At 37.1% G+C, this 26903-nt stretch overlaps 1 protein-coding gene across 1 annotated transcript; it reads right to left on the bottom strand.

Moving 5' to 3' along the window:
* Positions 1-739: 739 nt before the first annotated feature.
* On the bottom strand, positions 740-12822 carry LOC144977025 (methyl-CpG-binding domain protein 2-like). Its single transcript, XM_078921722.1, has 6 exons — positions 12696-12822; positions 10542-10699; positions 7448-7590; positions 6271-6361; positions 4447-4604; positions 740-943 (listed from the first exon to the last, which is right to left on the bottom strand). Exons 1-6 carry the CDS (start codon positions 12779-12781, stop codon positions 848-850), a joined length of 732 nt encoding a protein of 243 aa, XP_078777848.1. The 5' UTR covers positions 12782-12822; the 3' UTR covers positions 740-847.
* Between the last annotated feature and the right edge of the window lie 14081 nt (positions 12823-26903).

Here is a 26903-nt window from a genome sequence, read left to right as displayed (position 1 = left end):
TATTCAATTCAATCCAATAGTCCGAGTGCAGGGTGTCTGGGTCAACGGGACTGAGATGATGAATATTCATTATAACCCAGGTTTCATCCTTTATAATTTCTCAACGATGTGGACACAAATGATGAATTTGACACACAAAAAAGATCAGATGATCAGTGTGAGAATCATCAGATTCATTGTTAGTCCAAATTCTTGATAAGGGGAAAACTTAAAACAACCACAGCATTTGTGGTAGAACATCAGGCTATGCCATAAGGTCGTTTTCACAACATTTGATACAAAAATACACCAATAAGTTATTTTGAGAGTCTCTAGGATAATTGTTATGAAAAATAATTTTAACATTAACAGTCTAGCACTAAAATACTAGCAATAAAAACCCCTCAAACGGTCCAAAAAGGGTGGACAAATTACAAAGACTAGATAATTCCTCAACTTTTCAGAATAACTTAAAATTGATGCCTTTTTGTGTTGAATGTTACAAAAACGACCCTTCTCATAGCCTAATACAAAAATCAACATCATCCTTTCTTTCTTCACATTCTCGAGATCCAAGGAGCAACATTTCCGAATCATCCCTCCAGGTAAAATCCAATAACTTTAGGTCTCTTAATTTCATTTCTTATTTCTGCTTTAACATTTTTTCCTAAGACCCGTAGAAAGCAAGAAAGAAGTGGAAAGATGGTTCAAAAGAAAAAAAATATATATATTAAAAAAATAAACAAAACAAATAACATCATGAATGTTAAATGAATGTGATTTTAATTGTTGACTGAAACTTGATGTGCATGATAGTATAGTGATAGAAAAAAATATTGTACATAATGAAATAAGGAGGATGCTTAAATTATTCGTCTGCTGATTCTAGCATGGCTTGAAGACGTTTCCTTGCAATCATCACTCTTTGTTCCTGTCTGTGGATGTCCTCAGTAGTCACGACAAGCTGGCAAGAAAATTTTTATAAAGAAAATGATCACATTAGTCTGACGCAGGAAAAATTGCTTAGCAAAAAAAAAAAAAAAAAAAAAAAAAAAAAAGTTTTAAAAGGGGTCAAATAAAAAGGCCTCACTAAGAAACACTACAAAAAAATTAACTCTCAACAGTTCCATGTATCTTAACGCTCTTTGACTTTTTCATAGGAAGGCTATTTTCAAAACACTCATCGTGCAGTCAATTTATCTAGACAAATGACCCCTTATTCTTATATTAATCACAAATATACACAAATTTGCAATAATGATCAATGTTACACCCTGGAGTCCCCAATAAAGAGCAAACATTGAAAGAATGAGTTGTGCAATAAGATTGAAACAAGTTAAAAAATGGCTTATTTTACAAATGTAAAGAAGGAGGGTGGGGGGGGGGGGGAGAATTCACCAAATTCTTTTATTTTATTTTATATTAACCACATATCCATTAGGTATGTGGGTATGAAGTCATTTGAACACCATATTATCAAACAGTGACTCAGAGATGCCAACTTAAAATTTGGCTCACAGGAATTTCAGACAGCACTTGGAGGAATTTCAATGACGAAAGAGGAATTTCTGCATATAAGAAATGAGAATTGGGATAGTACATACAGTAGAATTACTTTAAACCGAAATTTTGGGGACCTTCTAAACCATTTCGGTTTAAAGCAAGTTCCCATTTTGCAATGTTTTTCAAGGGTAGTAACTATTTAAGGAATTTGCTAATTTAATCGTATCACGGGTATCCCGTTAAATGGAGTTGTTGAATAAATGCCGTCTTCGTAACCATTAAATTTTTTTTTTTTTTTTTGGTGTGTTATAAAAATATTTTTGGGGGTTTTCGTTTTCAATTCAAAATTGTTGAAAGAGTTGAGTTCAGGATGCCGTCTTGATCAACTTTTTTTTCATCGACTTCACATAGTATTTTGATTTTAAACTCCAACGTGTAAGCATAGTGCTTTCTTTTAGACACCTTTTAGTAAAATGCAAAGCTAAAATAAGATCGAAAGTTATTGTGCGATAATTGATAATGAATGACGCGCAGCTACTCAGAGGTGAAGTGAAATGGAAATGAAAAGGCGTGTCAATGCTAAGCTGTCTACTACACAACCCTTTTTTGTTGAAAAGCCATTAGGTTCAAAGGCCTAATTACATAGAACCCCCCCCCCCCTTTCACACACACACACACACACACACATTTAAACAAAGTGGAAATGAAATGGCATGTCATCAATGGTAAGTTGTCTACCTACCCCCCCCCCTCCCTCCTTATTCTCGTGTTGAAAATTTGTCAGTTCCAAAGCATCAACACACAAGCGAAAACATCTCGCTTGCGTGATTCTACACCCCAACTCCCCCTCTTTCCTCATTTTTCGCCTGCCAGTCACCCGCTGTCTTCCTTTTCCAGTCTGTGCGATTGTGGTGTTGGCCAAACCCAAGTGCAGTGATTGAAGTGTTTGCCTTCCCGCCACCCATCACCCTCATCTTATACTTACGCTCTTTGTTTAATATCGCTGGGCATTTTTACGTGTGGCCACCTTCCCGAATTTTTGAAGAAAAATAGAGTTATTTCGGTTTAAAGAAAGTCCTGCTTAGAAGTATTTCGGTTCATCGTAAGAATTAGTACAAAGATAATGAAGAAACTAGTACAATTTATTAAATTCTTTGCGGTTTAAGGTATATTTCGGTTTAAAGTAATTTTACTGTATCTGGTATTGTGTTTGCATCTCGCATAGTTCTAAATAGATGACGAATAAATACCATCCCAAAGTCCCTATATTTCAACTGAAGTTAAGTTCCAAAACTTAATGGACTAATGGTGGTGGTTGCAGTAGTTGTGATAGTGATGATGATGTGGCAGTGGCGGTAGTGCTTGTAGTAGTGGTGATTGTAGTAGTTGTGGTAGTGAGGGTGGTGTGATTAGTGGTTGTAGTGGATGTGTTAGCAATGATGATGTGGTTGAGGTGGTGGTTGCAGGGGTTGTGGTAGTGATAATGATGTGTGGTGGTTGTAGTAGGCAGTTCAGTGAAAATTTCAAATTACAAAGAACTTCTTTAAATTGGTATTAACAGAAGCAGCTTGCTGTGCTTATTCCAATGCTTTTTAAACTTTTGAGATATCTCAATTGGTTCAAGAGTGATGAATTTTTAAATGAATATTTTTCAGGGTCCAAAACAGCCAATTTTACCATTGAAAAGTTGTGACGAGTTCATGACAACACAAGTAATAACAACTGCCTATGAATATGAATATTTTGGAGTGAAAAAAAAAAAATTGGATCAGTTCCTTGTGAAAAGCGAGGGCTTGAAGGAAGTCAACAAACTATAATTAAACAAACTTTGATAAATCCGTTTTAATTATTTAAAAAATAACATAAAATAAATTTGACTCTCAAAGAACTGTAAACAAACCAAACGTTAAAATGTTTTAAATGTCTGACTGGAGGACCAAAAGTGGCTGTTGAAAGTTAAAACTTACAGAAAAAAAGAACGATCATCATACGACCTGCCTTCCTCCCCCCACCCCCCCAATTAAAAAAAATTCAAACAAATAAACCAAAGATGATGATGGGTGGGTGTGTGTGTTTGTGTGTGGATGGGGGTTCTTTAGAAGGAAAATAAAAGCATAAAATGCTCTTACATGAAAAAAACATTATGAAAACAAAAAGTTAATATCAATAATAAGCCAATAAAGGAGGTAGAGCGTGGTGTTTATTCGGCAGCGACTCGCGCTCTCGCTAAACTGCCTAGTTGTAGTAGTAGTGGTACTGATGGTTGTAGTAATAATATTACTACCGATAATGTGGTAACAGTGCTTGTAGTAGTTGTTGTAATGATGATGTGGCATGGTGGGGCATGCAGTAGTAGTGATGATGATGTGGTCGTGGTTGTAGTGATGATGTGGTGGTGGTTGTAATTGTAGTGGTAGTGATGATGTTGTGGTGACAGTTGTAGTTGTATTGATGATGATGTGGTGGTGGTGGTTGTAGTAGTAGTGGTAGTGATGATGATGCGGTGATGGTGGTGGTTGTAGTAGTATTGGAAGTGATGAGGATGTGGTGGTGGTGGATGTAGTAGTAGTGGTAGTTGTAAAAGTAGTGGTAGTGATGTTGATATGGTGGTTTTTAGTGGTATTCGATGTTTTGAGATGAGATCTCTCTTATAGTAGTTGTAGTCTTTTTTTCTTCTTCTCCTTGCTCTTTGTATAATGTTTGCTCGTATATGTATGAATATGTATGCATCAGTATCACAACAAATCGCATTTTTTAAAACACACAATTTGTCGTTTCAGGCATAATTTCACTTCTTTTTTGTGTGTGCAATTTTGTGGATAATTTGGGGGGAAAATTGGCATTTTCCTGGATGGACAAATAATAGCACACTAATTTCAACTAAATTTTATAATTTTCATATGTTATGTGGTTCACCCTAACTCAATACCAGATAGAGGTGGTCGTTACATTAATCTGGCCCACCTGTTGTATGTGTGGTTGCTGGGTGTCCACATGAATACCCGGGTTCTTCTGGATGGCTTGCTTACTCCCGGATTGCCCATAAACTGGGCACTGGTTGTTGTGCAGTGCTGCTGAAATACTGTGCAATGCATTCTCTGTGCTCAGATCTGGGCCTATGGCTGAGAAATTTAAAGCATTCATATAATATATATTTAAATCTTTCCATAATTATAATAAATAAAGCAAGAAATAAAAGATTAAAGATAAATTGCAGCAGCAGATACAATTTAACTGCAGTTCTGTAAGGAAGTAAAAAAAAAAAAAAGAAAAGAAAAGCTCCATCAGAGCCATAAGGCCCATGGAGCAGGAGCTTATCCCAGTTTCTATAGCGTGAAATGGACAATAGCAATTGAATGCTACCCTTTAGATAGGGCACTAGACCATCGCAAAGTACTTTCCGCTGGATATAGAGACTGAAAAACCCAATCACTACTGGATGGGAAAAAAAAAAAAGGTGTCAGAAAAAATCTCAATTCCGCCTGGAATAAACTTGTTCTTTGTGTGTGAAGCAAGAGCCCTACCAACTGAGCTATCAAGACCCCCAATTCTATAAGAAGGTGTCAACAAATAACCATGCTTGCAACCATACTGGGGAATGAACTTAATTCCTCATCAATTTACAAATTTACAGAAAAGTGAGAGAAAACATACAAGAAAGCAAGAATATCCTAATCTAAGACACAAAAGAGACCAAATTTTCAATTTTAACACTGGCACTTGACAAGGCAGTATGGCTTTTACTTCATAACCTCACAGTAAGCCGACTGGGTCCTGTCCCAAATAACCTTGTCCTAGCTGAAAGGAGCTGTTCGTATAATGAGTGGTGGTACTCATGTGCGGCTATGTGGTCTAGTGGTATGACACTCGCTTTCGGATCTGAAGGTCATGGGTTCGAGCCTCGCGCTCGACGCATAGTCGAGTCCTTGGAAAAGGCTCTTTATTCACATTCTCTCACTGTACTCAGATGTAAAACGAGTACCTGGCCGTTAACAGCGGTGTCTATGTCCGAAAAATTGTAATATCGCCTAACAGGCGCATGTCCCATCCTACATGTTAAATGTTGCTGTTGACCAGGGATCCCTTGTAAAGCGCTTTGAGCACATTTAGTGGATATTGCGCTATATAAAGCTCAATTATTATTTTTTTTTTTAAAGCTCAATTACTCATCATCAAAATTATTCTCCTTCATAGGACCGGACAAGTGTACATTAAAGAAAAAAAAGAAGCCAGATTCCTATATCCAATATTCAACTACTATTCAACTCTAACACAGCGAACCAAATACCTTCCATGGTAAGGAATTGTAGTTAAATAAGAGTCTTGGTGAATTTTTACAATTGAGACATGCATATTTTGGCTTCAGCGTAGAGACTGAAAATCAGCATATACCACTTGTACACAAGTTCCCAATTGTAAACTAATACTGAGTTGAGGAGAGTTAGTGTGAACAAATGATAAGAAACATCAATTTTCATTATAATTTTCACAGTGTAATCAGGAATAAATTCCTCCGTATGCATCTTCAGATTTTTCAAAATTCCATCAAAAACAAGAAAGATGAAAAAAGAAAAGAAAAGAAAAAGAGAGAACATTTCTGAGTCATTAAATATTCGTTGATATGTTGTTATTTATTTTATGATTTTAGAATTTCAATCAATTATCAAGTACAAATAAATGAATGGAATTAGGAGCACAAATTTGAGACGTTTGACCTGAGCCGTTTGAATTAATATCTTTTGTTTTTTGTGTTCCATTCTCATGGAGTAATAGAATATTTCCACTTACTTTGCACAAGCCTTGGTAATTCCATTGAAGGTATCCATTCATTGTTATTGTCATAAGCACGGAGGCCCTGAAGTCGTTTCTCCCAGAATACCTAAACAATAAGCATCAAAGAATGAGTGCAAGCTTGACTGAAATAGTTGTTTTGACAAAAGAGTTTAAATGACTGACATCAAATGAGGCACATGTCTGAATCAGATGGTGGGTTGTGTAGTTGCAGGGGTAATACATACATACCACAGACATTAAACAAGAAAGTTGTTTATTTTAAGGGGAAAAAGAATCTGTACGAACCCTAAACGCAAGATGTTTGCCCGTGATGCTTTAAAATCCTTTGCAACCAACGTAGTTTGGTTCAGTATGCTGTAAGGTTAAATTAATATGTCTCGAGAACTGTAAAACATTGGTGCATTTAAATATGTACTTATAGCTATTATCTCTACGAGTCTTACCCTCACATAAAAAGTGTCAAGGATCTATTTGTTCGGGGTGTGGCACTATATAAGTTATATTTTTTAATCATTATTAATCATACCAGCTTCTAACAAAAAGAACATTACTTGAACTAATTTTACTCCAAATTCAAAATCTGGAGAATAATCAGAATATGGCAAATTCTGGCTCAAAAACAAAATCTAAATACAGTCACAGTGCACCTCAGTTACAACGGAGTAGATGGGACCGGAAGTCAATGTTCATAATAATAATAATAATAATAATGAAGCATTTATATAGTGCACACTTCCACTCAAAGGTGCTCATTATAATCAAGGTTTAGTTGAATCTGAGATGTCCCATTTGAGAATTAATATACAATGGATATAACCAACTTTAAATTAGTACTTAATAAATGCTCAGGTTCTTAATATATATGAGGTTAGCCTTATCATAGTACCTCTTCAGAGCATTGGGCTATGAAGCCGGAATTTATCCTGGTTTCTATAGTGTGAAAAGGACAATAGCAATTGCTTGATACCCCTTGGATAGGACACTAGCCTATCGCAAAAGTTTCTGCCAGATTCAAGAGACCCAGCTACCCAATCACTCTCGACTGCACCCGGAATCGATCTCCACCCCTTTGTGTATAAAGCGAGTGCTCTCCCAACTCAGCTATCGGGACCCCCTGACCTTATCAGACAAAGCAAAAAATAATTTTAAAAAGAAAAAATTCCTTAAAAACCTGTTTGGGTTGATCCTGTGCTCCATGTTTCACATCAGCTTTTGATCTACTGTCATTTCTGTTTTTTACCACTGTCACTGGTTGCTTGAAAATAGATGCTGTCTGTCTGATTGGTAACATAAGGCTTGCATCATGTCGAACTCCTGAAAAGATATGTGGATAAAATTTCAAAATTATTTATAACATAGACAATAATTTTTTTTAAAAATTGGCATCAACACGATATATATGATTTCACCCTATTTCTTCTTTGGGTACACTGAATTATTCCCAAGGAAGGATGTAATTTTCGAGTGATAAGAACCACACTGGGTCACAATAAGAACAGAAGGTATCCCTACAAGCTCGGGTGAAGTCATTAGCTCAAGGCCAAACAGCACATGGGTGGGACTGAAACCTGGTGCCCTTTGATTACAGAAAGAAGACGATACTGCTGACCCACTCTGCCTTGTAATTTTATTATATGTAAATTTTGCAGTCCACAAAAATACTCCCAAATAAAACCATACAGATAATGTCCGCAGCCATGGATAGCAAATTATCTAATGAGAAGAAACTTGGACAAGTAAATCAACTCTGAAGATAGATGTGCTGGGCCTCTGGCACAAAACGGCAGTACAATGCATTACGCTCAATGATGGCACGACACACATATTCACATTATAGCGCTTCACCTGAATGCCAACCTCAGCGACTGGTGGTCTCCTCTCTCAGATACGAGGAGTCAGGCATCCAAGAAGAGATGAAGCTTCAAAGCCTTTTTCAATCCTCCAATGGAGTTCCAAAAGGATCTACAATAAGAGAATTCTTCTGGCACAATGTCTACATACAGAAAGAATAGACATTGCATGTATTCAAGAGACTAACTTGAACCCCAACAAACGATTTAATGTCAGAGGATATCAAACCTTCCAGATGGATAGAGAAGGCAGACATAAAGGAGGAGTTCTCTGCTTGTAAAGAACAACATCCCGGCCTCTGAAGTACAAGTAGACACAAAGAGGCAGAAATCAACGATAGAAGACTAAGATATAATAGTGTACAACGTGTATTGCCCAACTGATAAGGAACCATCGCTACATACATTGGATGAGGAAAACGGTATCCTAGTGTGAGACCTACACAGCCACTCTACTAACTGATGATATGAAGATACTGACAAAAGAGTGATGAAATAGAGAACTGGCAAAATCGACACAAATATGGTACTAATAAACGGACCAGTTGACCCACTCCCCTTTTATTCGAGAAGATGGGTGACCATGCCGTCCCCTGACTAGGCAATTGCAACTGACAATATATCCACAGTTACAGAGAGAACAGTGATAATTCGATTGGGAACAGTGATCACAGACCAATGAAGCTGACCATAGACCACGAAATTCTAAAACCTTTCCAAGATGGAATTACAAGAGAGCCAACTGGGAACAGTTTTCAGCCCTGACTGATCAGTACTCATCAAGAAAATGACATAATTATTGATAGAGTAGTGGAACACTTCAATAATACATCTTGAAAGCTGCAAAGGAATCATTCCTCGGAAAAACTACAAGAAACAGCAACTCCAAGAACTAGAAGACAAAAGTGTCAATTTAAAGAAAAAAATAGAGGGAGACCCAACAATTGCCTACAAGGCATGTGAAGCAAAGTACAAAAGAGCTTATAAGCAAGCTACAAGAGTGTTGGACTTAGACTGTCCCAGCTAGAGAGAAAAATCAGAAAGCTCAATTTGGATAGGGATGGGAAGAAACTCTGGAAACTGGCAAAGGCATTAAACGGTGAATAAACAAAATCTACGCAATTTACTCTAGAAAAGGAATCCATAACGCAACAAGGGAAACAGGCAACCAACTGCTTCATGGATAATAACGCAGAGGTCAGTGACATCTTCATCTCAAATGACAGGAAGTAGTTACAGGAGAAATGAGACATACCCAGCCCTATCTGGAGAATGAGGGCAATATGATAGAAAACCTACACATGACAAGAGTTCATGAATGGCTGAAACAGCCTTAATTAGCATGAATCACCTGGACCAGATAATATAACAAATGAAATGCTACAGCACCTAGGAACAAAAACCCATAAGAAACTGATAGGAATATTCAATAACAGCTGGAAATCAGGAAGAATTCCTCAAATATGGAGAGAAGCAGAAGAAAGGCAAGGATACACACAAAGCCAGCAACTATCATCCTATCAGTGATCAGCCTCACAAGTTGTGTAGGGAAATTGATGGAAAGGATTGTCAACACCGACCCTTCTGGTACCTAAAAGAGAACCACATCCCCGTAAAAGAGCAAGCAGGCTTCCGACCAAACCACTCCATAGAAGACCAAGTGACATATGTGATTCTCACCACCCCCCCCCCCCCCCACCTCGAAACGGTGAGGTTTATTTTGTAATGACCAGCATGGAACAATGTATGTAATTGGATCTTCTTCTTTGAGCTGTATGCTCCAGTTCTTTAGGACATGTCACTAGTTATCATCACCCGTTGTGGTCAATTGTCAGCTATTCAACTCTCTTCCCCTTTTTTCTTAGGTAGCGTTCGCACCAATGCCCTCTCTAGTTTGCTATGGTTCACACCATAGCAAACTAGAGACTAAGGTCCGTACACATTGTGGGAAGGATCTCCAGAGGACAGCAGTATATCTGGTGGGGAGGAGACTAACCATCTGAGCGAATGCAAAGAAGAAGAAATCATACGATTCTTAGCACCTGTTAAACAATAGGGAAATAAGGGCACACTCTTATCTAGAGGCCTCTAAAGTTGTGTGCGGCTATGTGATCTTGTGGTTTGATACTCGCCTTTGGATCGGAATGGTATTGAGTCAGAGTTCTGCTCTGAGCAGTGCATAGTTGAGTCCTTGGAAAAGGCTCTATATTCACATTCTCTCACCGTAATCAGGTATAAAATGAGTACATGGTTTCTGACAGTGATGTCTCTTGTCTGAAAAAAAAAATTGTAATATCGACTAGCAGGTGTCATGTCTCGTCCCACATGTTAAGTATATTGCTGATGGCTAAGGACCCTGTAAAGCGCTTTGAGCATGTTTAGTGGATATTGTGTAGTATAACGACATATTCGAACCTCTTGCAAAGTCATAAGAAGCTGCCTTCTGTCTTTTACTCTTTCTGCAAGAACTGTGTACCACACGCCCACTGCGGAAATCAAATGCATTCAAGTCAAAGGAATCACCCAAGATCCTGGCCAATTGCGGCTTGCTGCGTACTCTCTTGCCATCAGGTCTGCATAAATGAATGAAAGAAGATAACATTTAAATAAAAACAATTATTTCGTGAGAATATTTTCCACACTCTCCATTTATGTCTTTATTTTATTAAGCTGACCCTATTAATCATAATGCAAGAGATGTCATGGGATGATATTTTCCTTTTATAATTGTTAATGAAGAATACAACGTTTCCACAAAGAGAGCAGTCAGAGTATCGCAACTCAGACTTCAATTATCTATCACATCGTATTGCCATTACTTGTCCTTTGATGAAAACGGGAGGATCTGGTGTTGGGTCAAAGATCGAATTCCGCTTGTAGAAGAACATCTAAACTTTATTCATGCCAAATTTCAGGGCTCTATATCTTATGCACAGACACTTTTTAACTCTGCGCCGAAATGCCATGTTTACATTATCTACTCATCATGGCTGCCCGACGATATCAATATTCATATCGATATTTTAAATTTAGTTCTGTATTATTATTATCTTAAATTTAGTCCATAATATTTTCAGTACTATTATTTACTTTATTTTTATTTTGAATACATACTTTCCAACTCTTTTTAATGGGCATTTTGTGGTTTTTGTTTTAAAAGTTCGTATATTTCTTCTGTTTGTGAAATTCGATATTAATAATATCAATATTTTTAAATATCGAATTGCTTTGATTTTATTTTGCCATCAAGTTTCTTTCCCACATGTTTAGATATGTTTATTATCATTTGTATCTATATTCTAAAGGCATTAGCCTTAATAATTATTATGGTAAGAAATTCTACTAGTTAATATTAATTGTCTGTTCAAATGATGTAATAGCAATAAAATCAAAGTGGTTCAGTAGAATTTTTTTAAGTATTAAAAGCCAGAACTTTCCTTCTAATTAAAATAGAGAATCCACTTCAATTTATTTGAACTTTTTCAATCTACCATTTTATTTATATGCAGTTAATTTGCCTGAGGTAAAAATAAACTCATTATGTCATTACGCAACATATTTTTATCTTTTCATTTAAATACTCTCAAACCCTTTTTTATGCTCTTATGTATTAAATCAAAGAGGGGAATTATTTGCAATTGTTTCGGTGAGATATTGGAGATAAATCCGAAAGTGATATAGCAAATTGTTTCTTAAGTCTTTTAATTATGTAACATTTGCGTCATATTATGTAATAATGTGTTAATTTGAAATGTTTATCTTCCTCTTTATTAATGTAAATGTATTGTCCTCGATAAGACAAACATTTTGGTATACAATATATGATAAGAACTCAATATTGACTGTTTTAACCATTTTTTATTAACATCACGCGATTTCGGTCACAACTTTGCAATGGTAATTTTGGGGTAAAAATCGGTCTAAAATTTCAGACTTTGAACTGCCGTAACTGCATTTCTAATCAAGATAGAAACAAAATTCAAACTGTTTTGTAATCTGTGTTGCCAGCTCTTTCATATGACATTGGTTCAAGGGTGTGAGTGTGAGTGTGAGTTACATTTAAAATTTAAACTCCCTACTCTCCACAAAGGCTACCGAAAACTACTAAAAATATCATGTTTGGAACATAGGACCAATGTAAGTTGTAAGTGTTCTGGACGAAGTAAAAGAACACGAACAACGAATTTAACGACAGGTGTCTGGGGATAACGAATTTTCATTATCCCCAGCCCCAGACAGCAGACAGGTGTCTGACAATCACAGCGATTTTTTACATAACAAAAAGAGAGATAACTTGTTTGGAATTCAACGAAAATGATACCACTCAATAAATAAATTCATCCCGCACAAAATGAGACCTAAAATATCAAAATTTATGCACATGTGAAAGAGCAATCATATTTTTACTGGAGGTGACAAAAAAAGCAGCCTCAACTCAAAATCAAAATCTGTCTGGTTGCAAGATTGACGCGATAGCTGAGTGCCTACTAATTTCTAGTTCTAGCTTTCACTTTCATCACTCGCATTTGTCTTTGCAATAAAGAATGAACTGGCATCTAATTATCTCACGTTATATAATAAACATCGGTTCGTCCAGCAGAAAGTCCACACTGGCGAATAATTTCTTCACGAACCCAGCCGGGAGGTAAGGCCATCTTTCTCCTCTTGAAAACAAATTGATGAATGGCGTCCGGAAATTTCCGATTTTTATGTTTTTACCGGAAGCTGCCAGTCGGAGGTGATTGTAATTTAAATGCCAGATATTCATTTGATTGTATAAATTACGCTAAATTCCGGTCTTACAGCCATCTAGATAAGAAAAGAAAATTTAAAAATCTCAAATAGTAGGGGGATTTAGGCTAAAACAGTGCAAATTCCGGTTGAAAGCATGAAAATGTGTATACAGCTTACCAAGATGCATAAAAAACATCTGCTATAGAACCACCCTGGCAATAAAAAATGACGTTTCGCCTTAGAGCTATATTAAACAAGGGAAATAACTGAGTAAATACATATATTTTCGTCATATTCATTGTGGTAGGGGGTATTACGCTAAAACCGTGCACATTCGGATTGAAAACATGAAAATTGGGATACTGCCATCTAAGACCCATATTAATGACACCTGCCATAGAACCACCCTTGCAATTTGTCAGTGCGTTTTTAGCACTTTTATATTTCCCTATATAGCATTATTTATCCAAGGAAAATAACCACGAGAATACCATCTGCGTTCAATAATTAAAATACATTGTTGACCATAAAACGGTAGCTAACAAATGGCTTCGGGTGGGAAGAGGACATACAATGGACGTTTCGGGTACAAACTCTTCGTCAGCAAAATGAACGTTGGAAACATAAAACAAAATGTAGTAAGAATTGTAGCGTCTGTATTCCTGGGTTTTTGAAACAAGAATGAGACGTTACCGTGATGTTAAGTGTTATCTAGTTGACATACTAAAAACTTGTCCCATCAGTCCCTGCGGAGAAGTTCTTTTTTCCATTGTAATTGGATTCAATAGTGTGATGTCACGTCGCCAAGCAACGGCGGCCACCGTGGTTCTAAACAGAGAAAATCTGTACTTTTTATTCTTCATGCTGACTAGAACTTTTCATATGTCTTGTGATCAGATTGTATAAAAGTCAAAACATGATCAGACGTCACTCATAATATAATGTTTTTTTCCCCTCTGGATACGCTTTTATGCTCGTCGGAGAAATATTTCATATGGGCGTCCGCCATTGTTCCGATAGTTTAGAGCCAGTTACTAAGTTACTATGCGTCATTACGAGGGAAGTGACGTCATGACTGTTGAAATCAATTGTATATGAAAACATGCAAACGCATTCTTTTTTTAGTCTCTCTCTCTCTCTCTCTCTCTCTCTCTCTCTCTCTCTCTCTCTCTCTCTCTCTCTCCTTTCTTCCTTTCAAGACCCATCAACATTCAATTATAAATTATGAGAATTTCATATGGAATACACAAATAATGTTACAGTTTTATAACGTTGCATTAACTGCACAATGGTTCGCCGGCAAGACACGGAAGACCTACTTCATACAAAACAAACCATCGGTGCATCAAAATAAATTCAAGACCTTAAACACCGCCCTCAACACAGCGGGAAAATTGTGACTGCAACCTTAAAGCGGGATCGGGCGAAACAAGCTAGGAACTACAACAAACACGGGAGTGAGAATAACAAGTCGAAGACAAAGCTTTACTGTTACTACCCTCTGAAGATGACAAATTTCAAATTGCATGGCTAGGCCCATACACTACCACGAAACTGTCCAGAACGAACTATTGTCTGAATGTGAAAGGAAAACAGAAGACATATTACATCAATCTATTGAAAAGGTATTTTGAGAGAGATGCACAACCTACCCTATGTCCTTAATGGTAGCTGAGGAGGTGGAAAGTAACGAAACCTTCGCCCTGGACCAGCCTATTACTGAGTCAGAGACGCACAGCAACGTAGACATCGAGTCAGATCTCGACCCGGAGCGAAAAGAACAACTGCGTGACCTTGTCAGCCTCCACAAGACCTGCTTTACTGACAGACCTGGACATACAATACCGACTTAGAGGAAGTGAAATTAACCCTCTTTCTAAGGAAAAAACGATAGAAAAGGGACTACAGACCATGCTAGATGCAGGCATTATAACGCCTGCAGTGATCTATTTCAAACCCTTCATAACTTTCTCGGGATTTTAAAATAACTCTATACATCTTTTTTCACAGTGTCGCCCCATACTTTTATGGTTTTATTATCTCAGCATAATTAGAGTTGCCATCTGCTATAATTACAAGAACGGCCAAGTATGACACTGAATAAATTAACGTCCAGCCGATAGGCGTGAGAAGCCCTATGGCGAATAATTAATCGACCGTCCGGCGATCAAAGGGCCATAATAAAAAGTATCTTAGGATTACACAAGATTACCTCACGCGATCCATGAGCAGACTATGATTGGTCTCGAGCAAATCACCAGTCACACCCTGGCACTGACGAATCCTGGTTGGTCCATCATTGGTTTCTGGGATTCACTAACTCCAGTCATATTTCTATATTATAAGCAAATACTCAGCTAACTCTGTCTCTCTCCCATTCCATCACTCTATCACTAACATGCTATAGTGGTGAACTCGAATTTCTATTTTGCGGGAAACATTGTGTGGACAAGGGTATGAATGAATATATCAATCTTATAGCTGTGGACTTAAATATTGTGTTATTATTAATTAATTCCATTTAAAACTAGTATGTGTAGTGAGTAATAATCAATATGATGTTTTCGCCTGGGCCGTAAGTAGAAGCAACCTATAAAATAGTAACAGATATCGATAACTCGAGTTATTAACAGAAATAGATAACTCACGTTATTATAAACAAAATATTTCACTTACTCTCGTTATCTATTGGCTTGATTGGTTTAGGTCATATTTGTTTAATCGTGAACAGATTATTACGGTGGATGAATATAGATCTGAGGAAATCATTCTTGATTGTGGGGTTCCCCAGGGTTCAGTACTTGGACCGGTTCTTTTTGTTCTGTACGTTGGACCTCTGTCTAAAATCATCAGAAGTTTCGGTCTGTCTTACCACCAATACGCTAATTGTACTGCGTTTCCAGTACGAGAAATTTACAAGAAGTATCAGCCGATAGTAAGAATTGTATCCAAAGTGTTAAGAAATGGATGAATGAGAACAGACTGAAACTAAATGATGATAAGACAGAGGTGCTGTATGTTGGGAACAGGAAGTGGAAAAGTGAAACAGATTTGAAGCTGGCGGATGCCTCCATTCAAATTGTTGATAAAGTGAAAAACCTTGGCACATTCTTAGACTCTGGACTGTCGATGGAGCATCAGGTTAATAATTTGGTTAGATCTCTCTTCTTCCAACTAAAAAAGATTGCTTCCATTAGACGTTTCATATCTGAGGATGTGACCAAACACCTGGTTGTGTCCCTCGTGCTATCGAAATTGGATTATTGCAATGCTCTGTTGTTTGGCGTTTCCCAATATAATCTGAGACGTCTTCAGATTGTCCAAAACAGCGCTGCCAGACTAGTATTCATGAAGCGTCGGTGCGATTCTGTCAGACCTCTGCTTCATGACCTGCACTGGCTGCCTGTTGAGAAAAGGATTAAATTCAAAGCTTGTGTTTTAGTGTATCGTTGTCTTGAAGGTACTGCCCCTTCCTACATTTCGGAACTAATTGAAATATATTCAAAACCCCGCCCCTTACGTTCGGCCAGTGATTCCACCAAACTAGTTGTCCCTCGAATACGGAAAAATGCTGGAATGAGATCCTTTTCTCATTTCGGACCCTCTGTTTGGAACGCCTTACCACAGAGCATTCGTGAAAAAGAATCTGTGTCTATTTTTAAACGTTCGCTTAAAACATATCTGTTTCGTCTTTAGTAGATGTTATGAGAAGCAAGATAGGTCTGTCTCGTTTCTATTGTGAGTTGTGTGTGTGTGTGTGTGTGTGTGTGTGTGTGTGTGTGTATGCTTGTGTATGAATGAGTATGTGTCAGCCAAAGTAATTTGTAATTTAAGCGCTTAGAGTCTGGTGTCTCGGAGTTATAGCGCTATATAAGTTTTCAGCATTATTATTATTATATATGTATATATTATTGTACATGTATGTATGCCTTCCAAAAGAATGAATTACATTTACTTGAATCACATTTACAAATGTGCTATCGCTAATAAGCGATATTATTATTATTATTATTATTATTATTATTATTATTATTATTATTATTATTATTATTATTATTATTATTATTATTATCATTAATATTATGTATTGATTCTTATGCTCTAATTGTTACTTATCTTTCGCTATCCCACTAACCTACCCGTATCGCGTTAATTAAGGATGATGACTAACTAAATTTAGATCGGTGGTGATGTCAAGGGTTTGTTAATTGGAAACCCTCACGACATAACTGCTCATAAGGAATTCAACAATTTTGAAACTAGTCAAAGATTTGCTCCTGTATATTCACAGATCTGGTTACCCCTTAAACGCCCATTTGGTTACACGTTGACCCAGAGCTGAAGCTATCTAGAGTCACTGGGACAACCAGAGAATGACCACGAGGCTCCTCCATGGAACAAACAGGCTGAAGCAACATTAACGCCGCCACCAGTCATACGAAGGTCGCCACCAGCCACATCCAACCTCTACCAAACAGATAAGGAACCAGTTATAATAAATTTAGGAACGGAGAAAAAAAAAAAAACGAAGAGAGGAAAAGTAAATGCCAAACATTAATTAATTAAAACGTACTATTACTCACGTGTTAACGTGTTATTGTGTGAGGTCATTCTGTTGATTTATATTAAAGTATTTCTGCTTTAACGGAGATAAATACTTACCTTCTGAACCTAATCTCTCCATATAACGTGCTAAAATCTACCACCATTTCTACTACCTATTTATTTAAACTTTCTGTCGAGTTGTCAGGACCTTTAACCCTGTAAAGAAAAAATGATTATCACATCATAAAATAAATAATGTTGATTATTTTTTAAATATATAATAGCACGTTACTGTAAACTTAAGATAATACATATATGTGTTAAAGTGTACTGTTTATTCAGTGTTATTATTAAAATTATTCTCATTATTTTTGATTCACATATTATCAAATATCTACATATTTAATGTTTTTTATTATCAATTAGCTGAGTACCGAATGGTACTGCGTTGAATTCAATGGGGTTTTTTTTTTTTGGACATGGGAACAATAAATCACGCGGAAGGAAATTGACCCCACGGGGGCGTTTCCCATCTTCTTCACTGGTTTGTTTCCCATTTCCTGGGATTTAGGATAGGCCTAAGAAGTAGGCTGGATCGGAGGCTGGAATGCATTTTACACACCGAGTTAGGCATATGACGATGTGTACACATATGCAGGACCTACATTCAAGGCCACTTCCAGGTCTCGTTAAAATTGTTGTAATGGACAATATTTAGCGTCATTATTTGAGATGTCCATTACAACAATTAGCCCATAAGGAGTTGGGTTATCAGACTTGCAAATAAGTGCATCTCGCAAATGACCCATAAACCCAGTTGTTGTAGTTACCTAAAAGTTACATTTTGAGTCCACTTCCTCACTTCTTATTTTGTAGACAACTTATACATTCATCTGGGGAAAACTACGTTACTTCTATTTGTCTTTACCATTGACATTAATGGATATATTCATATCTATGGCCTTTACCTATTCGCCACTTCTCCTTCACGGTCGCGAAATTCAGAATCTTTAATTTCACCCCCCCCCCACGCCCCCTCAATATAACAGTGTCTCCTCATTCTCTCTCCTCAATAAATCATATTGATTTAATACTCATTTTAGCCAAACTTCAATTTATTCCGACATGAAACTAGATTGGGGTGGTGATGCGACTTTGTGGTCTTGTGATATGAAACTCAAATTCGGACCGGTAGGTGTCTGGTTTGTCCCGCTCTTTGCGGCGCAAAGTTGAGTTCTTGGTAAAAAGCACTTTAATTGTATTTTATCACCTCAACGAGGCGTAACATGAGTACCTGGCCGATAACAGATTTGTGCATTGCGAAAACAATTTTAATAGCGCCTTAGCGAATCGTACAACGTGACGCTGTAGGATTGTAAAGCGCTTTGAACACATAATATAGTGGATATTGAGCTCCATGGAGGTTCAAGATCCTTGAAAGGATATAATTGATCAGCCCCATGTCCAGTTTTTATTTGTGACGCCGCTGCCTAAATCAACAACCTTTATATAATTATACAACATACACGTTGATTGTCTTTTTTCTGTCAGATAGAAGTACTGTGTATAGTATTGTCTAAATAAAAGATAGAACTATTTGCTCTCTTTTTATTTCATAACAGACCTGATACATTCATGTACATTTCCCCAAACAGGACACAACAAACATAATTTGGATACCTACTCCAAGGACATATAAAAATGGCTAATCCAAAAGCAGTTCTTTGAGCCTTTTGATTTATCATGATTACTTCCCTTAGATTTTAACTTTTTAAATTTTGGTTTGTTTCTTGTAAAAGAAAAATAATTGATAATTACGACTTAAAATAAATAATATTAATTAAATATAATAGCACGTTACTGTAAACTATGATGAAACAAATATGACACAAGTACTGTATATTCAGGATTATTTTTTAAAAATATTCTTATTATTTTCGATTCGCATATTATTCAATATCACATATTTTATGTATATTATATTTTTTTTATTTTGTCATGTTTGGTCGGTACCGATCTGGTACTTTAATATTAATTGTTTTTTGACCTGGGAACGATAAATCACGCGGAAGGAAGTTGACCCCACGGGGCAATTTCGCATTTTCTTCACTGATTTGTTTCCCCGTTTCCGTACGCTTACCTATTGAGCACTAGGGCAGGACTCTCCCAGGACGAATTTGTCCTGTCCCACTGAAGAAAACTTCTATTCAAAAGGGGTAGGTACCGCAGTAGGACAGGACTGTCCCAGGATACACCTCGCGTATCGCTTGCGCGAATACATTTTTTTTTTATTTTACAGATTCAAAAGTTTATTTTTAGGCAATTGCCAATATAACTCATACAAGAATATATTTTCTTCAACAAATCAAGTAAATAAAATCAATAATAAAGCAAGGCAAACAATGATAGTAATACTACTACTACTACTACTACTACTACTACTACTACTACTACTACTACTACTACTACTACTACTACTAATAATAATAATAATAATAATAATAATGATAATAATGATAATTATAATGGTGATAATAATAATGTAATATCATCTAATTAATAGATTAGTTGTTTAATAGGTTGAATTATAAATTAATAATTTAAAAAAAAAAGGCCTTGGTACAACTCAAAATTCACATTTTATGAATCCACATAAGATACGACATGACGATAATGATTTTTTTACACCGTACAATGAGATTTGTGTTCATAAGATTTATATAATCATGAAATATTCTTATAGCAAGAGTAATATTATTGCTGCTGCTACTACTATCACTACAACTGCTAGTACTACTACTATCACTACTACTACTACTACTACTACTACTACTATTACGACTACTACATCTACAACAACAACAACTACGACTACTACTACTACCACTACTACTACTACCACTACCACCTCTCCTACAAACTACTAACTACTACTACTACTACCTACTACCACTACCACTACTACTACTACTACTACTACTACTACTACTACTACTACTACTACTACTACTACTACTACTACTACTACTACTACTACTACTACTACGAGTAGTAGTAGTAATGGATGAAATTGAAATAGAGGTTGCATATTTCTGTGCTTTACTACGTAGAGAAAAAAAAAAGACAAATGGAAAGAGAAAACAATATTGGGTGCTTCCTTTAATGACCCAAAGATTGCTCAAGGGTCAAATCCATAGACTGTGGTGATTTCCGATCTTATCCTAAAATGTTTTTCTTGGAATCACTTCACTTTACCAAGGTGCAAATGAGGACCAGTTGGCTGATGAAAGTAATCTTTGACAGACTAGCGTCCCGTCAAAAGGATAATAGAGGGTCTGCATGGCTCGGCGGTAAGGTCTTTGCTTCGTAACCGAAAGGTACCAGGTTCGATCACTGTTCTGTGTGGCCTTGAGCAAGTCACCTCGTCCTAACTTAATTTGCGGCGCTGCACTGCGACTGACGCCTTGGTTATTCCAGTCTTCCCTTGGAATAGACCCTCGAGAAAATTTTCCCTATGGGATGATTAAAGGGAATTATATTTTTAAAACTTTTAAACTGTTATCGGTCTGCTCAACGCTAAAGAAACATGGATAAGTTCCGAGTCTATAAGCTTAGGAGGCAGGACGGCCGAGTGGTTAGCGCGCTGTAATCTGGACTTAGTGGTTCTGTGTTCGATTCCGACCGAAGCCAATTTGTACTTTCCTAGAGCAAGAAAATTTACTCCAATCACTCACTCCATTCAGGTGTAAAAGGGTACCTGTCAAGCTGGGATAGTAATCTGCGATAGACTATTGCCCTGTGCAAAGGTTTTCAAACAAATACGTTAATTGTCCGCTTCCCGCTATTGAAATCGGGACGACTCCTGCACCATTGGCTACAAGGCTCTAAAGGACTTAATTTGTCTTACAATGAGCCCAAGCGGCTCAGAAGGACTTACATAAGGACACAATCTTTTCATTGAGAATTCCCGAAATAACTAACGATAAAGATAATTGATCCCACAAGTTACCGAATAGATGTGCGACCGGTTTTAGACACGTTATATTTATAAACATACGTCATTAAATTGCCGAAAATTTTATGTTGCTATGCATTCTGTACGTGGTTTCATCACATAGAATTATTTTTTGATTGTTCTTGCTTTTTTATATTCAGAATTGAAATAAATAAATAAATAAATAACTGTGAAATGAAATGTAAGCTTTAGTTTAATATACGAAAACAGATAAAATGGACGTTTCGGATTTCCCCTTTATCAACAAAACAGGATGAATGAAAGACTACAGACGATGAGATAATGTGGTAGTGGCGTTGTTAAGATGCACAAACAAAAATATTGATGGGCAGGAAATTGTATGCTACTTTATGAGGAAGCACGAATTAAAATAGAGCAATAGAAATTTATAAAAGGTGCGTAATTAATTAAGTCAAAAGAGGGGAGGCGGGAAGGAACTGTGTAATGCAGTATAGAAAGTGAAATAAAATAAAGTGTGGACTATTGTTGGAAAATAAATACAAAATATAAGGGATGTAGGTATTACTATAATCATCAGTGGCAGTAATAGCGCAGCAGAAGCGACAGTAGGAATTTTAGTAGTAGTAGTAGTAGTAGTAGTAGTAGTAGTAGTAGTAGTAGTAGTATTAGTAGTAGTAGTAGTAGTAGTAGTAGTAATGTTGAACATAGGGATGCAGAAAATAAAGACAGGCATTTCAACTTTGACACCGTGCCGCCAAGTCTGGGACTCTTTTGTCCTAGTGCGGAAGGCTGCTATATTTTTCTACTATCACAAACGATATGAACACGGGACTGGTGCAGTCCTGTCCCGTTGATTTTATAGCATTTCACAACGGCTTGGGACACAACGGGACTGTTTTGTCCCAATAGGTGCGGTAGGTTTCTCTAAATTATATATGTTACAGATTTGGGACTACTACAGGTCACTCACTACCTGTCCTAGTGCGGTGCCCCTCTTATGCATATTGCTAGGTAGGGTGTGTCAGGTTATAAGTTAACGATGGCTACGGTTTAACGGGTAACTTCGCCCCGATCCTAAACCCCCATGAAATAATGCACGGTACCGAGATATTTATCCTTCCAGCCCTCAACATTGGAATAGTCCATATTAAAAAGACGAGACATGAATGCTAGGATGCTTCAGGCAACCAATGACAGATCTTAAAAAGTTATAGTATAGGACGTCAAAATGACATGTCGTAATCAAGATGTGATATCCTTGACTTTTCCACTGAGACGGCAATCCTACACCACAACTCCTCTGATTTGATCACTTGACTGTGAAGGCCCTGGTCACAAAATCAATAATATTTTCACTTTGACTCCATCCATATCCATTGTATTTTCATTTTAAGAGTAAATTCTCATCATGAACATCTTTCTAAAATATTTATGACATAATTTCAAAATTATATACTTTTTGGTAAATTCGCCAGCACTTTCAGATGAATTCGCCAGACATCAATATCATTGTACAATAATTATTATGAAGGCGATAATTTGTATGCATGTAGTATGATGGTTTCATACTTCTTGTATTTTTTTAAATAGCACTTTCTGTTATGGTCTCCTTCTATTCGTCTTGCGGTATGCTGCGCGCCGTCGCACTTAAGTGGGGAGAAAGGATAAAACCAGTGGCGCACCTCGCTTCAACGTCATTCGCCTCCCGACTCACGTCGGGGGCAATCCTAATTGAAATAAAACTATTAGATAGTAAGATTTAATAGTGTGTTATTTCTGTTTCTTTATTTGACAGGTATGTTGAACTTTTATTATTAACATTGTCATAAGCATTATTATTATTATTATTATTATTATTATTATTATTATTATTATTATTATTATTATTATTATTATTATTATTATTATTATTATTATTATTATTGCTGTTGCATTTATTGTTTTAATTATTGACATCGTGATTTCTTATTTTATTCATATCATTTCCATGGATTGTTAATGCCTTTGTGTAATGACAGTAAATCGAATACGTGCCAGTATAACTTGTATCTGTCATGAGGAAAATACTTAGTCTATTTAATTGATTACATGAGTGCTAGCAATAATCTGTTTATCACGATTACAAACTTACCACGATCTTTATTACTGGTGATTTGTAAATAATATCGGCCTACTCTAATGTTGTTGGTATAGTTATCCTGTCACTGTCACATCCCTTCCATCTATCCATCTATATCTCTCTGTATCTATCTATCTATCTATCTATCTATCTATCTATCTATCTATCTATCTATCCATCCATCCATCTACCGACCGACCTACGGACCTATCTATCTGTATACTTACTAATCTGTCTGCCTATGCACATATGTACCCATCTTTATATATTTACCTTTTCAATTACTTAGTATGAGATTACAGTTGGCTACATATCAATCTACCCAATAATCTATTCAACTATCTATATGCCTGTCACCTGATACACATATAGGCATAAGTACCTATTGTCTGACTAGCTGTATGCTCAGTTATCGGTCTGTCTGTCAAGCTTTCTTGGTCATTAATCGTTATAGCTGTATAATGTCCTGATGATGCCCTGCATCATAGAATTATACCAAACTTCTGAGATTGTTGGTAGTGATTTATATCTTATGCTTTTATGCTTAATGATGTTGGCATATTCGATGCCATTATCTCACTTGGTAAATATTCATGTTTTATTGATACATTCGATTATCATTATATTACTAATTTTGGCCGTATCGCCACTCGACTTACGTTGAGGGCTGAGTGCCAATCTTCATTTTCTATTCCATTATATAACATGCATTGGCCGTATCGCCACTCGACTTACGTTGAGGGCTGAGTGCCAATCTTCATTTTCTATTCCATTATATAACATGCATTGGCCGTATCGCCACTCGACTTACGTTGAGGGCTGAGTGCCAATCTTCATTTTCTATTCCATTATATAACATGCATTGGCCGTATCGCCACTCGACTTACGTTGAGGGCTGAGTGCCAATCTTCATTTTCTATTCCATTATATAACATGCATTGGCCGTATCGCCACTCGACTTACGTTGAGGACTGAGTGCCAATCTTCATTTTCTATTCCATTATATAACATGCATTGGCCGTATCGCCACTCGACTTACGTTGAGGGCTGAGTGCCAATCTTCATTTTCTATTCCATTATATAACATGCATTGGCCGTATCGCCACTCGACTTACGTTTAGGGCTGAGTGCCAATCTTCATTTTCTATTCCATTATATAACATGCATTGGTCATTCGCCTCCCGACTCACGTCGGGGGCAATCCTAATTGAAATAAAACTATTAGATAGTAAGATTTAATAGTGTGTTATTTCTGTTTCTTTATTTGACAGTGTCGCCCCTTCCTTAGAACCAATCACGACCCTGAGCATTGCGCGAGAGAAAAACTCAGCATATCTCTTGCGCAAAATAAGATCTTGTTTTGTTCTATCACTCCCTCTTCATTCGTCCCAAGCCTCAAGAAGCCTGCCACGCTGCCTGCCAAAATAGCGGCACTGGCAACTACACACATCTCATTCTCAACAACAAAAACTACACCTCATTATCAAGAAATATCTCGCCACCAAACCTCTCAGAACAACTCCATACATCCTCCCTATCAAATCTCTCTCATTTACTCCATCGACTATATTACACCTTCCTCATTAAAAACTACACGTAACTTGAAGAAAACTACAAAGAGGCTTCATTATTGTATGTACCCCCTGCAACCCAAATAACAAGATACCACAATAACAAGATTATTACATTGGCGCCCAGCGTATGGGAAGGCCCGACACTGTGAAAATAAGGACCGCTTTGACTGTGCAATAGATGATAGCGATGTTGGCTGCATAGCAACCAAGAGAGGGCATCCGATGACAACCCTAGATAACAGTGATGACAACCCACGCTGAGACAAAGAAATGAAGTGAATGATCTGATGTGCGGTGTTAATCGTATTTTCTCTTAACAGTGAAAATATTATGTTTAGAAACATTCTTTACATCAGGCCTGATAATTTTATTTTATATTTCCTTTCATTTTTTGTTGTGTGTTTTAACGTGTCATTGTATTTCATTTCTTTTGCCTTTTGTTTCGCTGCCCGGTCTGATCAACCGAGTGGTGAGACATATTTGGTGTAAATTATTTACTTATATTTCCATCCCCCCCCCCCCCACCACCTCGAGTACCTCCTCGTCCCCTCTCCACGTGAATATTTACCTCGTTTGTTTGCTTTTATTATTATGAATTTTTAATTTGTATTTTTTCTCTCTTCCGTTACATGTTTTCACTATGCTCATTTTATAACTGCTCCATTTATTTGTTCTTGACACTTTGTCCATGCACGCAAATTTTTATAGTGATTTTGTTTATGTTTATTTTGACTTGTACCTTTCTGGTCTGTGGGCAGTATCATGAAATTTATAACATATGTTTGCGTGTGTCAAGCACTTCACTCACAGCATGAGTTCTCAGAACACTTATCATTTTGTATGTTATGATCAGTAGAACGTAACCTCCAAGTAAATGGAAATAAAATACGTTTCCATCTTTCCTTCTTTTGGAAGACAGTTGTTAATGTTAGGTCATACTTTCTGGTTGATTGCGCACACTAAGACTCGCTGACTGGGTTAGGTGTCAGACATTCAACAACTCCTCTTTTTGCTTTTATCAGATATCTCAAGTATTGGATTCCAAGTAAATCCGGAAACAAGCCCTTCTGTCTCCCCTTTTCTCCTGCCTGCTATCAATTTCAGACAGGACTTAGTGGACCTAGTTGTTCTTTTGTTAGAGACGAAGTGTGACTTTTGAAAATGCATTTCTTTGTTTGGGGGCTTAGTTGGAATTCCCGCATTCCAATTTTCTCCCCTTTTGGCTGTTCATTTCTTAATTTTATTTTACTGTGTACTGACATTCACCATTCTAGGCGCCCCTCATCCACCTCCTACCTCCCTCCCCTCCCTCTTCCCCGTCACTTACTCATCACATATTGTTAATCACTTTTGCAGTGCTTACAACTCCACCGCCCCCCACCCCCTTCTCTCTCTCTCTGTCTCACTACCTGTCCCCCCCCCCTCTCTATCGCTCTCTCTCTCTCTCTCTCTCTCTCTCTCTCTCTTCCTCTCTCTCTCTCTCTCTCTCTATCTATCTATCTATCTATCTATCTATCTATCTGTCTATCTATCTCCAACGCTCTAGTAATATGGCTGAGTTGATTCAGAATTTGATCGACGGCATCGCTGCTCTGTCGAATGAGCAAAGAATGGAATTGCTCAATGCAGTGCAGGAAACAAAGAAAACGGAGCAACCTGTCAATGTCTCAGCCGTTAGAGCTGACGCTCCACGACTGTCCACCTTTTCCGGGGATGACGGCTCCCCTTCTCATTGTTCCTTTTTGCAATGGAAACTGGAGGTTAAAGACCTCCAGTGCTCTCATATGTTCTCGGAACGCATCCTTGTGGCGGCCATGAGACGCTCTCTA

Source organism: Berghia stephanieae, chromosome 7 (genome assembly GCF_034508935.2).
Source record: "Berghia stephanieae isolate SIO BIC M18660-M18661 chromosome 7, UCSD_Bste_1.3, whole genome shotgun sequence".
Classification (NCBI taxonomy): Eukaryota; Metazoa; Mollusca; class Gastropoda; order Nudibranchia; family Aeolidiidae; genus Berghia; species Berghia stephanieae.
This window is presented reverse-complemented; position numbering and strand designations above follow the sequence as displayed.